General features: G+C 35.6%; 1 protein-coding gene across 1 annotated transcript; it reads left to right on the top strand.

Moving 5' to 3' along the window:
- Positions 1–730: 730 nt before the first annotated feature.
- LOC132041427 (cleavage and polyadenylation specificity factor subunit 3-II) lies at positions 731–15,852 on the top strand. Its single transcript, XM_059432142.1, has 14 exons — positions 731–810; positions 856–903; positions 1,425–1,602; positions 2,896–2,968; positions 4,175–4,292; positions 6,577–6,650; positions 8,084–8,220; positions 9,227–9,290; positions 11,266–11,331; positions 12,087–12,156; positions 12,808–12,912; positions 13,088–13,229; positions 14,315–14,414; positions 14,785–15,852. Exons 2-14 carry the CDS (start codon positions 879–881, stop codon positions 15,583–15,585), a joined length of 1,953 nt encoding a protein of 650 aa, XP_059288125.1. The 5' UTR covers positions 731–810; positions 856–878; the 3' UTR covers positions 15,586–15,852.
- The last annotated feature ends 253 nt before the right edge of the window (positions 15,853–16,105 follow it).

Below are 16,105 nucleotides of genomic sequence, written 5' to 3'. Positions count from 1 at the left end.
TATTAGAATGTTTTCATATTTTAATTCTATCCCCCAAGTTATTAAATATTCTAATTCAACCACAATCTCTTCATAATTATATGGTTATAACAAAAGAAAAGGAAAAAGAAATAGAAATCCCTTATTGTGCATTCCACTCTCAAAGAGCCTTTTTAGCTCATTCTCCCTAGAAAGCACGCATCGAACAATTTTGGTCTTTTAAGTTTGCCAAAAGCTAATACTTTTAATTTTCGTCAAAAAATAACCAAACGTTGTTTATTAAATTTGACGGGAGCTCTAAAAAAGAATGAAAGAAAATTAGCAGGAACTCACATTTAAAGGTACAATTATATAGTATATGCTATTTTTGATATATTCCTAGAGTCTGGTCCAACTTTTTAAGGTGAAATTTATGCTATTCTTTATATTTATTTAGTGTATGATGTAGTTCTCTGTGTTCCATATTTTTGGATTTAATGAAATTTTCTTGGTATTTATGGTTATAAACTTTTTTTTTCCCGTCAAATCTATAAATTATTAAATATTTGTGGTTAAATAAGTATTTATGGTTAGTCCCTTTTTCTATTTTTATCAAATCTAATAAATATAAATTGTGAAATATTTGACGGAGATTAAAAATGTTAATTATTGGTAAACTTAAAAAATAAAAAAAATGTCTAGTGCACGGTTAAGGGACTATTTTAAACATACCATCAAACATAAGTAACCATTTTTGTCATTTTACTCGCCCTAATGCTACTATAGTTCGCCTATAAAACCTGCTAATATTATAATCCTTTTCTTTATGGAAGCTTTACAAAGCAACAAAAAGTTAAAGGAGAACACCCGCCAAAGTTAATTCTTTGAATTCAGAAGTAAAAAAAAAAAAAAAAACAAACATGCCTATCGAATGTCTAGTTTTGGGTAAGCAATATACATAATTTTATTATTCTTTTTGATATACTAAGTATAACCTATATGGTCAAGTTTTTTGAAGGTCAAAAGTGTTTATTTTTTTTTTTCAAAAAGTGATTATTTATTTTTGAAAAGTCAAGTGTTTGCCTAAAAGAAGTAACTTAATTATGCTCTGTCTATTTTTTAAAATATTTACGCCATCTAGCCTAGCTTTGTGTATAAACACCCTATTTTCAATATATTTGTGTATAAATATCTTTTATGTATTATTATGTATTTTATACAAGATTGATACATTATGTATGATGCTTCCCCAAATATAGTAGTATTGTATATTAGGCTACGTTGCGTAAATATCTTCATTAGCTTTATACATTTGAAAATATGCTGCTCAAAAATGCTTTTAAATTAATTGGTCAAACACAAACTGTTTGTCAAAATAAGCTGATTTTAGAGCCTTGGTCAAAAATGCTACATATGTCTGCAACATGTTTGATGAAATGCCTTAACGAAACAAAAATGAGTTACAGGGGCAGGACAGGAGGTGGGAAAGAGCTGTGTGGTGGTGACTATAAATGGAAAGAAGATAATGTTTGATTGCGGGATGCATTTAGGATACGTCGATCATCGCAGATACCCGGATTTCTCTCTTATCTCTAAGACTGGAGACTTCACCAATGCTCTTTCATGCATCATCATCACACATTAGTATGATAACTCTGCCATACCCCTTAGCATATGTTGTGTATACTGTCAAACCTCTTTATAATGTCGTTGTTTGTCCTGATATTATTTTGCTGCTATAGCGAAATGCTGTAAAGAACATAGTATAATATAGTAAGATAACATGAAAATAGGTTAAAAAGACTTGGCTTTTATAGTTAATGTTGTTATAAAGGACGATTGTTATAGAGACGTCTGACTGTATATCATAGCGCGTTTTTCTTTGTTAATACTTTGGTCTACTTCAATGGATTTTAATAAACCCCTTTAGCAACAAGGGAAAGACCGTGTTGTGCATGATGCTCTGCCATACCCCTTAGCATATGTTGTGTGTACCATCAAACCTCTTTATGACAATGTTGTTTGTCCTAATATTTTTTTGTTCTTTGTGTAGCGAAATGCTGTAAAGAACATATAATATAATCCCCCTGTCTGAATTTATGTCACACGTTTCGCTTTTTTCAAGATTCAAACTTCTTAATTTTGACCGTGTGTTTGAACATAGAATCTTTAAATTTTTGGAAATAAAATTTACATATTTGGAAACTATGTAAAAAGTACTATTAGCTACCATAATTAATAATTTGAAATATTTAAAAGGCATATGAAATTTTTTTGATCTTTTATTCTCGAAAAGCGAAAAGTATTAGTACATAAATTGGGATGGAGGGAGTCACATAACATGAAAATAGGTTAAAAACACGCTGCTTGGGATGGAGGGAGTCACATAACATGAAAATAGGTTACACGCTGCTTGGGATGGAGGGAGTCACATAACATGAAAATAGGTTCAAAACACGTTGCTTTTATAGTTAATGTTGTTATAAAGGATGATTGTTATAGAGACCTCTGACTGAATATCATAGTGCGTTTTTCTTTTTAATATTTTGGTCTACTTCAATGGATGTTATAAACCCCTTTAGCAACAAGGGAAAGGCATGCCCCAGCTTGGCGTGTCGCATCCCTTGTTTATATGGTGTCTTTGTAACCTTTTACTCTTTGGTCTTGTTTAGTGATATGCGATGAACTTCTTTAGAGACAGGGAATTTTTTTGCCCCAGCTTGACAAATAGCATACCCTATTATGTGTATATGTCATAGTCACTTAGTGAAAGTTTACTCTTTAGTTTAGTTTAATGAATTGATGACCCGCTTTAGAGATGTGGGGAAAATTTGCTCCAGCTTGGTGAGTCACATCCCTAGTTAAATGTCTATGTTCTAGTAATGTAAGCGTAACCTTTTAACTCTATTGATCTGATTTAATGAACTTTGGTTGCAGCCACCAAGACCATATCGGAGCTCTTCCATATTTTACTGAAGTTTGTGGGTACAATGGCCCCATATACATGACGGTATCTCCTTTCTAGCCTGCTTATAGTCCTAATCACTTCAATAACATAAAGGAATATGGAAGCTCATTTCGTTTTTATTTTTTCGTTGTTGCGTTTCTTTCTGAAGTGCATTCCTTTCCCATTGTTCCTCACCTTCTGTTAAAAAAGAAAAAGAAAAAAAAGAAAGGGTGTAAATAAATAACTGAAGCAGGTTAGCCATTTACTTTACATTTTGGACTAAATCTTACTAGCAGTATCTCATGCAAAAGCTTTGAATTAAGGCAAAACTCATTGTATAAAAAAAATATAAAAACTTCATTCCAAAGCTTTGAACTGTAATCAAATATTCTATTGTGTTAGAAATTATATACAGATCTCTGAATTTGATAATTGACATTACTTGCAAGTGGCATGTCAAGCCTTCTATATCAACAAGTTTTTGTCAAAAATTGTTGAAATATATGGCTTAGTATTTCAGTAGTAATGCATATTCAACCACTTAAGTAGCTGCCTTAAAATTTTGGTTGTTCCAGTAGACGTTGTATTTTCTCTCCATACTAACAAATACGGAATTTTGCTGTTATCCAGGAAAACTATTACTCGTGACCTTAGAAATTGTTCTGATTAAAAAATCTGATTAAAAAATCTATCTTATATTTATTTACATGTAATAAACCAAATATACCTAAGATTAGGGATACATTTGTTATCAAAATGCGATATGAATTAAAAAAAAAAATGAATGTTATGGTGATTGCTATAAAAAATGTTATGAGTTGCTGTCTACATCAATTAGACAATGTGAAAATAAAATGTGAACTAAAATCAGCACAAAAAGAGATCTGTTTTGGACATATATCTGGAAACTTCCTTTAAAATACTTGAGCATCAGAGTAGATCAAGAGATTAGGGAGATATTCTGTTACGAATTAACAAATGTATGACATAATTGGAAGCTTTTTTCCTACAGACAGTCCAGATATGTCTGGATATTTTTTTAAAGTTCCAAATTTTGTTGCATGTTTCTGCGCAATATTTTCAGTTCCTCTTTTATTCACATCTGATATGTAATTATCAGCCATGTAATGGACGCTTTTAGTATCCAATTTCTTTTTTGCTAGAAATATTATGAATGAGCAAGAATATGTGTACTTGGATTTTCAACCTAGTTTTTGCCATAGTTTATGATCTACTCTTTGTGATCAACTTTAATTACTCATCCTTCAGTATCCAACAAAAGCGTTGGCCCCATTGTTGCTGGAAGATAATCGCAAAGTGATGGTTGATAGAAGGGGAGAGAAAGAGCTATTTAGTTCTGAGAATATTGCGGAATGCATGAAAAAAGGTATCGTTTCTCCTACTAGTCCACTCCCTTGACCTATTTATAGTATGATTCACTTTTCTAGTAATTGGTGGAAAATGGTTAGAATTTCATCCACTTTGCAGTATATGTTCATAGTGCTTCCTTTAAAGTTGTAAACTAGGCAAGTTAACTTCTCAGTAGTTATACCAACTTTGTCTGGGTCGAAGCAAAAGAAAGTTAGATTGAGCATATTTATGATCTCTCATGTTGAAATAAGATAATATATATTGTGTATCAATGACATAAACACTTACAACTCTAATATACTATTAGTTCTCTGAAAAGTGAAACCATGTGCAAAGTGGGATCCATTTGCAATTGTTGCATGTATATTGGTGATAAAAGCCAACTGACAATAATTGGGATTTTCCACTCCACACATGGTTGCATGAGTTGCATTGTCTGACTAATGGACAAACGTTTTCTGTTTAGTTTGGTCAAATCTGCTGTCTCAGCCGACCTCTGACTAATGCACACAACCTTTTCTGTTTTTTCCCCAATCAAATCAGCTGCTGCAGGCTCTAGACACCATTAGTGTGGTTTCAATGGTTCTAATGGTCGCCTTTACTACACGAGCTTCTTATGTATTTTCACTAGTTATCAGTCTAGTATGATAGCTATGTTAAATGTGTTACTGCAGAAATCAGTCTTCGTCAATGCATCACATAGCAGTAACAGTGGTTTGTATGTGCTGCCTCAAGAAGCCCACTGTTGAAACCATTCAATCTTATTGAACTTTTTGCATGTCTGCAACTCAGCATTCACACATTGAGCCATTTAGGCACGCAGATAATAGAGAGATTGATTCATTTGGTGGAGACGGATTATCCATTGTAACATCTTGCCAATACCTCATGCTAAAGTTATACTGTGGAAAAAAAAATATAAAGGGAGAACAAAAGGTTCTCATTGAAGTACAGGTGTTCTATGAAATTGCCAAATTAAAGCTAGATTTTTTTAAAGTTGGCAAGAGAAGCTAGATTCTTTTAAGGCAGAATACATAGATAGACACTTCAACATGGCCTTCACTGTCAGTTTGGCACTTCACTTTCCTAGTGAGCAAGTAGACTACTTGACTTAGGTGTATCTAGTGAACCCCTCACGCTAACATGGCAAAATGTTTGATATTCACACAATTTTTAGTGGGTGAAGGCCCCTAAAGTTATATTTTTGCTATATTTTTTTCATGTGGACCCCATTTTCTTCAGCTCAAATCAAGCCGTAGCTGCCGCCACCCTTCCGCCACCATCATAACCAAGCCATAACCTTATTACCACCCTCTCGCCGCCACCCCAATAAGGACAACACCGAATACACCTTTAAACAACCCATTTTAACACCAAGAACTCCATCTCAAATCTTCACTTCCGGTCTCACCTTAAGACTATGGCCTAACTGGGCCTGGTTTAATTGGCAGTTTTCTCGCAGGAGTCGCAGACGCGGGGAACGGATTTTGATCCAAAACTCCATGAGTCGCCGCTGACGACCACCAAGATGCCACCCGAAGCAATGTTTGCCCCACGCCACTCACTGCCATCGTTCACCGCCACACCAATCCACTAATATTCTATCTCAGTCCAATTAATTGTATTTGTTGTACCATGATAGGAATAAAGAACTAGAAAAAAGGCATTAGTTAACTTTTAAAAAGCAAAATTTATATAAAATGGGGATTATGTATTTATGTTAGCGGGGGAAGAGGTTTGAATGAAGAAGAAAAGGAGGGGAGAGGGGAGGGGAAGAAGCAGGGGGGATGGGGGCAAGGACAAAGAAGAAAGATAGGATTCGTGTTAGGGTTCTTTTAATTTTTTCTTCTTTTTTTCCCAGTTAAATATATCATATTTCTTTTTAATTTCTTTTACATGTGTCGCCTTGTTATTTGTTACTGTGCCGCGTCACTCGCGCTTTTAGCACACGCATGAGGTCTGCCCAACGGGGTTGTTCACGTCTGGTAGAGGTGTCTACTTGGTCACTAGGAAAGTTGAAATGTCAACTGACAATGGAGGCCAAGTTTATGTGTCTATCTGTGTATTCTGCCTTCCTTAAAGTTGGCAAGAGATTGCTGATTGAGCTTCTATAATCAGCAATATTAATTTAATGCACATGCAAAATTAGATTGATAAGTGAAGTGAATTCTGAGGATCTAACAAAATGCAGCTGTTGTATGTAATTTAGTAGACATCCCCAGCTAATAATATTTTTTGCATCTTTCCTCTTATTGATCTCCAAATTGACTTGTTACTTAACTTTTGTAATCGGTGTGCAGTTATTGCAGTGGATCTGAAGCAGACTGTGTTGGTTGATAGAGACCTTCAAATTCGAGCATACTATGCTGGACATGTATGGTTCAAACTATTCATTCATTTACACAAACTTTCCAATAACTTTTTTCATGTGCATTCATTGGTATCAGGCAGATCGACCTATAGGTTTTCTTTTCAATCTGAAGTGAAAAAAGGGAATATCAATTAACGAACGAAGAAGAAGCCACATTAAGTTAATTCACACAGCAGATAATGTTAGAAAAGGATAACGAATTGGATAAACGGGATTTAGGTATATCATCTTTTCAATTTTTAGAGGAAAGGGAAATGAAGATTAAGAGAGTAATATCTTAGGTGTTTACTTGGAAGCTAGTCTATTGGAACTGATTCTTCTCCTTTAAGTTGGTTTGATTGGAAAGTGTTCTCAAGTTTAAAATGGCTATTTTCATTTAATATTCCATCTTTTTGGAATTGATTATTTCCTTTCCAACTGGCCTACATGTCTGAAGCATAGGCAGACTGTTGATTGACTCTTCTAATCTCCGTCTCTCTCTCTCTCTCTCTCTCACTCTTGTGTTAGTGCAAGTAGATACTGCTAATTCACTTGATAGCTGTGTGAAGCACACTATATTTTCTGTGCTATATCTTCAACTTGGAAGCGGCAAGCAGCTATATATATATTCTATGTCAATAAGTAGAGCTGTGTATGTCCTTTTATTCCTGGTTCAGTTTCTCCAACTAGAGTGAGAACAATTTTTCCCATTTGGAAGTTAATAAAAGCAGCAACACAGCATTATCACCAAACAAAAAGAAAAAAGCAGCCTGGAAAACCCAATGTCTTAAACAATGAAAGGAGAAGAGATGCTACTTATGAAAGTGACATTGCGAAATATATTGCCAGCAGAATTAATCAATCAGGAAGGTCCGACACCATTCGACTTGTTGTGTATATACGCATACAGATATAGGATTCCCCCACTACATTGGCTTACTGACTTGTGGAAAAAGAAAAGCATTAAAGATAACCTGATTTCTAAAGCTAGCTGCAAGTTCATTGTTGGAAACAAAGTTACGCAATGCGAATGTAGTTATAAACCTGAGCTTAGAATAGTATGCACATACTGTCTTTCTTCTCTATATTGCTGCTGTCTGCCTTTCGTTGTTTCCTAGTAAATATGGCATATGTGATGTCATGGATGATCTCATGTAGAGGACGTTTGACCAACCAACAAATGTAAAAGAAAAACATGAAAGAGTAAAATTGAAATTCTGGATTGATGAAATGGAAAAGAAATTTGTGTGATATCCCTGCTAGTTCATTATGTTCTAAACTAGCTCTCTTATCAAAGTTTTAGATATCTTCAATTGAAATCTTTTTATATATAAGCACGAACATTTCTTTTTGTGAATGTGCAACTCAATTCCCTTCTATATCTTATACACAAAAAGAATAGAGCCAGAATAAGGTCAATCAATATTGATGTTGTGAATATGGAACTCTGTGTCTAGGTTCTTGGTGCTGCAATGTTTTATGCTAAAGTGGGCGATGCTGCTATAGTATACACTGGAGATTATAATATGATGCCTGAGAGACATCTTGGAGCTGCTCAAATTGACCGGCTGCAGCTGGACCTTGTCATAACGGAGTAAGTAGCAGATACCATCTAGAAAATCACCTGCATAGACATCGTGGTAAACATACCTTTCAAAAAAAAAAAAAAAAAATTATGGTAAACAATCTTGGTCAAATATTTAGACTCTAGTCTATATCAACTTTGATGATCATTTTTCCAGTTTCTTTTTTATTTCACGATTTTATGCAGCTCAAGTGGATTGATGACTGTTGAGTCCCACATTGGTTGGGGGAACGAAGATTGGACTTCGTATATGGTCTTGGGCAATCCTCATCTCTTAAGCTAGCTTTTGGGATTGAGTTAAGCCTAAGGTCATTTAGTTATAACAGTATTAGAGCCAGGCCCTTCCCAATTCATGTTTACACAATGTTGGGCCCTTATCTTATATTATCCACGGTCTAGATGTCCAGTCATGGGCGTGCAGGGGGTGTTGAATCTCACGAACGGAGATTGGACTCCTTAAATGGACTCTTTATATGATCTTGGGCAATCCTCACCTCTTGAGCTAGCTTTGGGATTGAGTTAGGTCCAAGGTCCATTTCTTTATCAATGACCATTATCGGTTTTCTGATCTCGATGCTCTTTTGGCTAGGCTTGGCTCAAAAATAGCTCACACTAAAGAAAAAGTATGATTCAATATTTGGTGAAATGTTGAAAATTAGTATGTAGTTTTTGTGTATGGTTGTATGCTAAGTGCTAACAATGTTAGACGACTAGCACCAAAGTCAGATGTTAGTTCTTGCCAGAATTTATGTCTCTTGCTAAGTGGTTTGGCTAAAACATTTTGGTGTGAAATGGTTTGAACTTGATATAATATCCCCCTTTTCCTGTGTTAGTCCAAGTTGGTGGTATCATATTTGTAACCTGTCCTTACAGCCTGTTCAAGACAAGTTATAATTATCACTTTAAATTAAAAAATTACGGATCTCCTGATAAATAAATTTAATGGCATTATCCTAACTTTGAAAAATGAAAATTTTAGCTGCAAAGATCTCCACTCATAATTTTGTTCATACAGGTCAACTTATGCAGCCACCCTCCGTGATTCCAAATTTGCTCGGGAGAGGGAGTTTCTCAAAGCAGTATGATACTTTTGGTTCTAAATGGAGTTGATTCTTTTTCCTGTATCACATATGTTTTTCTTTTGATTTCTGCTTATAACACATTGCTGTGACAGAATATGCTTGTGAGTGTTTGTAGAGGGCTAGGGGTCTTGCCTAGTGTTATCAAAAGCGAAAAGCGTAAAAAAGCTCTAAGGTTAGCTGGTGCTTTAAGCGCAAAGCGCAAATAAAGTGTGGGCTTTAGTGAAAAAAAGCGCAATGGTGCAAAATTACAAATATATGTATGTTTAGTCCAAGACTTATAATAGTAAGCATGAATAACAAATATATGGACAAAGAAATTGTAAAAACATCACGATAAACTGAAATATCAATCATACGGTGTCACCTCTTCCAGAGGCTCGAAGGCAAGGAAAAGTATGTCTTGGAGCCTTGATGACGACACTGAAGCGCACATAAAGCGAGGCGAAGCGCTCAACATGTTTTGAGCCTCGCTTTAGGGCTTAAGCGCGCCTTTGACAACTGTGGTCTTGCCTGGATATATTTGTCCTGGGTCCTATGCTTTATATCCGAATGTCAATGGTTGTTGAAGTACATAACGTAGTTTGTATGGTGTGCTCATAGTGGCTTTAAAGTAGCGAGTACAATTTGAGTGCTGTACTCCATACCTAAAATATATTTTGCTTGTGATCCCACAAATCGTACAATTGTTTAAGTGTCGCTTCCCTCTTAAAAGCTGGTAGAGAAAGAGACTGCATTGCATTTTCTTTTATCCGTAACCCCTCGATTAATTTCTAATGCTGAACAAATCTCTAACTAGGGGAATTTATGTTTTGTTTTAAGACTTAATCAAATAAATAATGTATGCATGCACATGTTTCAAGTACCTGGGGTCAGTAATCCAAGGTAATGGGGAGATTGACGAGGATGTCACTCATTGTATTGGGGCGGGGTGGAAGAAATGGAGGCTCGCATCCAGTGTTGTGTGTGATAAGAATGTGCCTCCTAGACTTAAAAGGTATGTTCTACTGAGTGGTGGTTAGACCGACTGTGTTATATGGGGCAGAATGGTGGCCAGTCAATAACTCCCATGTCCAGAAGATGAGAGTGGCAGAGACGAGGATGTTGAGATGGATGTGTGAGCATACAAGGAGAGATAAGATTAGGAATAAAGACATTTGGGAAAAGGTGGGAGTGGCCCCGTGGAGGACAAGATACGAGAACTGAAGCTGAGATGGTTTGGGCATGTGAAGAGGAGATATGAAGATGCCCGGGTAAGGAGGTGTGAGAGGCTGGCCGTAATGGGCTTAAGGAGGGGTAGAGGTAGGCCTAAGAAGTATTGGGGTGAGGTGATTAGGCTATACATGGCACAACTTAAGCTCACCGAGGACATGGAGGGTGTGGAGGTCGAGAATTAGGGTAAAAGGTTAGTAGATAGTCGGGTGTATTTCTTTTCCATCGGGGTATTATTACTACTCTTGTACTTTCTTATTCTTAGATCTCTATTACTGCTTGTTTTTTCTTTAGCTTCGGTTATCTTATTATCTTGCTGTTGTTTTTGCTTGTTGCTACTGCCTCCTTTTTATCTTTCTTTGAGCTGAGGGTCTATTGGAAACAACCTCTCTACCTTCCAAAGGTAGGGGTAAGGTCTGTGTACACACTACCCTCCCCAAACCCCACTTGTGGGCTACACAGGGTTTGTTGTTATTGTTGTTGTTGCACATGTTTGTTTTCTTTGTTTACTGCATTTCATTGTTTACTGCAATTTAGCATAATCTCTTTCAGTTGTATATTTTTTCTGCCCACTTTGCTCTATTTCGAAATTGGAGGGTTCTTGTCTAAAAATTGTATTTATTGCCATCTCTATCAATAGGAGTCCTGCATCTTTAAAATATTAATGATTCTTTTGTTGGTTTACCCATTCAATTTGCTTTATTGTATTGTTTAATTCATTTTTGTGCAAAAATGCTTTAATACCAAAAACTGATCATTTTAGGTTCATAAATGTGTTGCTAGCGGAGGAAAGGTGCTCATCCCTACATTTGGTCTTGGAAGACCTCAGGTTTTTATTCTTTATTTTGGCTAAACTATAACTTAACTTTAGCTTTTTTAATGCCTATGTTTAAGACATACTTTAGCTTTAGGTCTTCTGTAGTGACAAATAACTGAAGGGAGGAGGGGACACGTGAACATAATTTTACTGAAGTGTTAACCAACGGTCCTAAACTTCTGATCGGTATTTTGTTTCAAGACATCCAATGAAGGATGTGGTGAACTTATCAAAACTTTAGTAAATTTTGCATGTAGTTCTCTGATCTGTCAAATTGGTTTCAAATATTTGATTATGAGAAACTAAGACATCAATGCTGCAAGAGTTTCTGTAGGCTTGTATCTATTTGGAAGTCCAACAAGAGTAGCCATGGCTGATAGTGCCAAGGTATAAGTAATGGTTTATATATTTCAATCAATCAACTTGTACCTCAATTCCAAACTAGTGGGCGGTGAGCTATATGTATCCTCTATTTCTATTCCACCCTATTCGCTCCCATTTCACTCTAATACTAAATAAATTAAGGAAAATTAGGAGTTTTCTGAGTCTCAAGGTTCTCTAAATCTCACACTTACCACTGCTAATGATTTATATGTATGTGTGGTATAAGTTGCTGAATTATATAATTGATAAATATTGGGCTTTCCTCACCCTTATTCTTGATGTTTTTCCTTCATTCTTGCTGCTTTGTACAGTTTTCTTTCCTTTGCACTTTAATATTATAGCACAGCTATTTATTTTATTGTTGACTATACTTCACCAAACAGGAGCTCTGTATGCTACTGGAGGACTATTGGGAGCGGATGAATCTTAAAGTTCCTATTTATTTTTCCGCAGGTTCTTCTCCCTTGATTTCCTTGCATAGTTCCTTAAGTCATCGCAGCTATGTGATATTTCTTTGTTGAAATCCTGGTCCTTCCTTGATCAGATTAGAAGAACTAGAATTCTGCAAGTGCAATTATATCTCTGTAATTATATGTATGATTTATTAAGTGTTGTTGGATTGATGAAGCTGTCTGCAGTATAGCATACAAAAGCAATTTTATTTGATATGTAAAAGCTAAAACATAAGTCTCCCTGTGTACATGAAAGACAGTTATGACTTGGTAGAAGGTGAGTCTTTTAGGATATTCTACTTAGATTTACTGGAGATAGCTAAGAGAGCGTTACATACTATCTCTAATTACCGGACATTTTCCCCGCCAAAAAGTTGATTTGCATTTCAGTAATAATAACTTTTAGTTCCTGCGACTTCTATACAGTTTTGACTAGCGTCGAATTTTCAGCTTCTTTACTCACCTCTCAGACTAACTGCAATTGTTTACCCTTGAACAAATATTTTACGTATTCTTTACACTAGGTTCTAATATTAGTTCCCTTAATTAATCTTTTTGGTGGTATGGTAATTCTGCAAACATTTTGGATTCATATCATGTTTTTTTGGTAGTTTGATGCCTTATTCTTAATCCTGAGCTACTAATCTTTCAGGTTTGACTATTCAAGCTAATATGTACTATAAAGTTCTCATAAACTGGACTAGCCAAAAGGTGAAAAGTACTTCGACAACACGCAATGCATTTGACTTCAAACATGGTGCTTCCTCTATCACTCATTGCAAGCTTTAGGAAATTATAGAAATATTAAACAGTAACAGGGGTCACCATGCTTTCTTGTACTACAATATTCCTCTTTCTATATTCTTTAGTAGTTGAAGTATCAAACATATTGGTATGCTCATATTACATTATCTGATGCTTGTACTTTGTAGTCCACAGTTTTGATCGTTCCATGATAAATGCTCCTGGACCTTGTGTTTTATTTGCTACTCCGGGCATGCTAAATGGGGGATTTTCACTTGAAGTTTTCAAGCAATGGGCTCCGTACGAACAGAATCTGATAATACTTCCAGGGTACCATCTTCAATTCACTTTATTTAAATCTAGTCCTGAGACAAATAGAAATGTATTTTCAAATGTTAATGTATCCTTCATCCTTGCCTTTGTCTTTTAATCATGGGTTGAGTAAGCAAAGTTGGATTGTCATCATGAGCTGGTCCCTTTTTGCTGCTTCAAAACATTTGTCTGTGAGCAAAGTTGGATTGTCAGCATTTTGCTTCTTTAATCTGAAACTCTTGAGAAATAACTTATAGTTTAGTTTTCAGTTGTCATCATTACCAAACTGCTGTTGACAGCCCTATCTAAGCGTCATATTTCAGTTATTGTTGTTCCTAAATTACCTTTTATGTTGATTATCAATTTGGAAAAGGTAAAATGAAAATCATGAGAACGGACTTCCATCAACTTTGCGAGGCGCTATAAATTCTTAGGATCTGATGTCTCGATGTACATTTTTCTTGGTCGAGATGATTGATATTACTCTTAGCATCAACTGATGATTGTCAAGAGTTCTGTAAATATAGTTCAACCATTCTTTCCTGCACCTTAGCACTTGTTGGTATCTTCACTACCAGGAGAAAGTGGAAAGTGAGATTAGAAAATGGAGCTCAGGGTTTGACTTTTTTGCAATTCATTAGGGAATGAGAAAAAATTGGAACTCATATATAGGGAAGTAAATATTTCATTCTTAATGCTCATTTTCTGTTTATGGATTTTAATTTTTTCCTTGTTCCCCATTCATGTTTCATTCCTTCATTTTTCATTTTCCCCATCAATTTTCCCATATAGGAGCTTTAAGGTCATCTAGATTCCATTTTATAAACTTCCTATTCTGATTGTGTTCTTTACCCTTTACTGTAACACTCAGTTGAGCACATCAGAAAGAACAGTAGTATGCTAACTTTATCAGTTAACTTTTTCAGTTATTGCCTCGGAGAAAGAAGTTAAAGCTTTCACATTCCTCTTTGTACACGTTTAGTTATAGGGATAAACTTTTTTTCTTGAATACCATTGGACTATCTGGCTTGCTATTCCACCTTTTTGTCACCATTTTACCTAGACTTATGTTCTACTATCCTCCTTTGTATCCTATTTTTCAGATATTGTGGGGTTGGGACAGTAGGACACGGGTTGATGTCAGCTAAAACTCCTACCAAAGTAAAAGTTGATGAAAGCACCCAGATTGATGTGCGCTGCCAGGTACTTCTATTATTGTATCATATTAAATCTGTTTAATTTCATCACATAGTAGCTCTTTGTATCTCTATCTAGTCATTCTCTCCACTACAATGATGACTTTTTCACTCCAATGACTCTTCAAACAACTGTTACTATCAACTGTGTGGTAATGATCAAGCTTAGAGGTAAAAGTGAGGATTCCTTTTTTTTTCTCTCCATCTGTTCAAAATTGTGTTTAACTGTTTTATTTCTCTATTTTGGATTACTCCTTTGGCTATCAGGACTTGAACTTATGACATATAGAAATACTATCATTCTTTTGAATCTTATTTGTTATTTAGCTCTGATTATTTGAAATATATGACTTCATCTATTTCTTGGATTTTGCCAGATCCATCAGATGTCTTTTAGTGCACATACTGATAAAAAGGGAATCATGGATCTGGTCAAATTTCTATCACCCAAACATGTAATACTTGTACATGGTGAAAAGCCGAAGATGGCATCTCTCAAAGAGAGCATTGAATCAGATTTTGGGATCCCATGCTATTATCCTGCAAATAACGAGACTGTGCGCATTCCCTCGACTCACTGTATTAAAGCTGATGCATCCAAAGAATTTCTCAAGAGTTCTTTGAGTCCAAATTTCAAGTTTCTACAAGCAACTTCAAGAGCAGACACTGATTTCATTCTTAATGAGAGAACTGAGCCTCTTGTACGAGTATGTGATGACAGAGTAGCTGAAGGGGCAATCATCTTGCAGAAAGACGGCCAGCACTCAAAAATTGTGCACCAGAATGAACTAATGGTCATGGTAGGAGGAGAAAATCATGAAGTTCAGTTTGCTCACTGTTGTCCGGTGCGTGTCTCTAATGAGCTTAAAGATGTGGCTCTGTCACCAGGAGAAAACATGCCTCCTGTGCTTGATAAACAGTCATTGCTGCATTTATTATACACAAAACTCTCAAATGATTTACAAGATTTAACCATTCAGAATGATGGAGACCGTCTCCAGATAGAGTCGTTTATTGTCTCTGTTTGCCTGAAGGAGAAGTGTCCGCATAGAATACATGTTAATCCTGATAGCACATCTGGAGCAGTAAACTTTTGCTGCGTTTGGTCAATGGGAGAAGAGAAACTTGCTTGGAGGGTCATCTCAACCATGAAGAATTTGGAGTTGAAGTCTGGTTAAGTTTCACTGCTTGCCACTTGGTTGTAGCATTCTAGCACTTCAAGATTAACTATAGTGTAGGTTGATAAAATTAATTACTGTATATCTTCTAAGATTCTACTAATATTATTCCTTTTAACTGCACTGTTTATTATGTCAAGTTCTATTTGACAGAATTTCTGTCATTAGTCTGACAGTGCATCTTTTATGGCGTCACTTTTCTGTTTATTGGTGGCATAGTCTGTTTGTTTGAAACTGAAACTTTTAACATATTTGGAGTTTCTGATCCACAGGGCCACAGCTGAAATTGTTCATGGTTGATTCTTTTCACCAAATCCTAGTATACAAATCTAAGTTTGTTGTGTCTGCAGATGTATGTGGGACCTATTGTCCAAGAATATAGAAATGTTGCTACTAGATGTTGTTGACTTATGTGCTATGAACTTCAAAATTCTTCAAGAAACATGTCTTTGCAAAAGTGCCTGAATTTCCTTCTACTTCTGTTCTCAATGTCCTAATAACGGATGAAACTTGTGAAACT

The sequence above is a fragment of the Lycium ferocissimum genome, unplaced genomic scaffold, assembly GCF_029784015.1.
Source record: "Lycium ferocissimum isolate CSIRO_LF1 unplaced genomic scaffold, AGI_CSIRO_Lferr_CH_V1 ctg1020, whole genome shotgun sequence".
Classification (NCBI taxonomy): Eukaryota; Viridiplantae; Streptophyta; class Magnoliopsida; order Solanales; family Solanaceae; genus Lycium; species Lycium ferocissimum.
The sequence above is the reverse complement of the archived record's forward strand: the minus strand, read 5'-3'. Positions and strand labels throughout refer to the sequence as shown.

Excerpts from the sequence above, each read along its gene's own strand:
- LOC132041427 (XM_059432142.1), top strand. The coding sequence starts at position 879 with ATGCCTATCGAATGTCTAGTTTTGG. Across the intron at positions 2,969-4,174 it reads ATGGCCCCATATACATGACG|TATCCAACAAAAGCGTTGGC; the intron begins GTATCTCCTTTC and ends CTCATCCTTCAG. Across the intron at positions 6,651-8,083 it reads GAGCATACTATGCTGGACAT|GTTCTTGGTGCTGCAATGTT; the intron begins GTATGGTTCAAA and ends CTCTGTGTCTAG.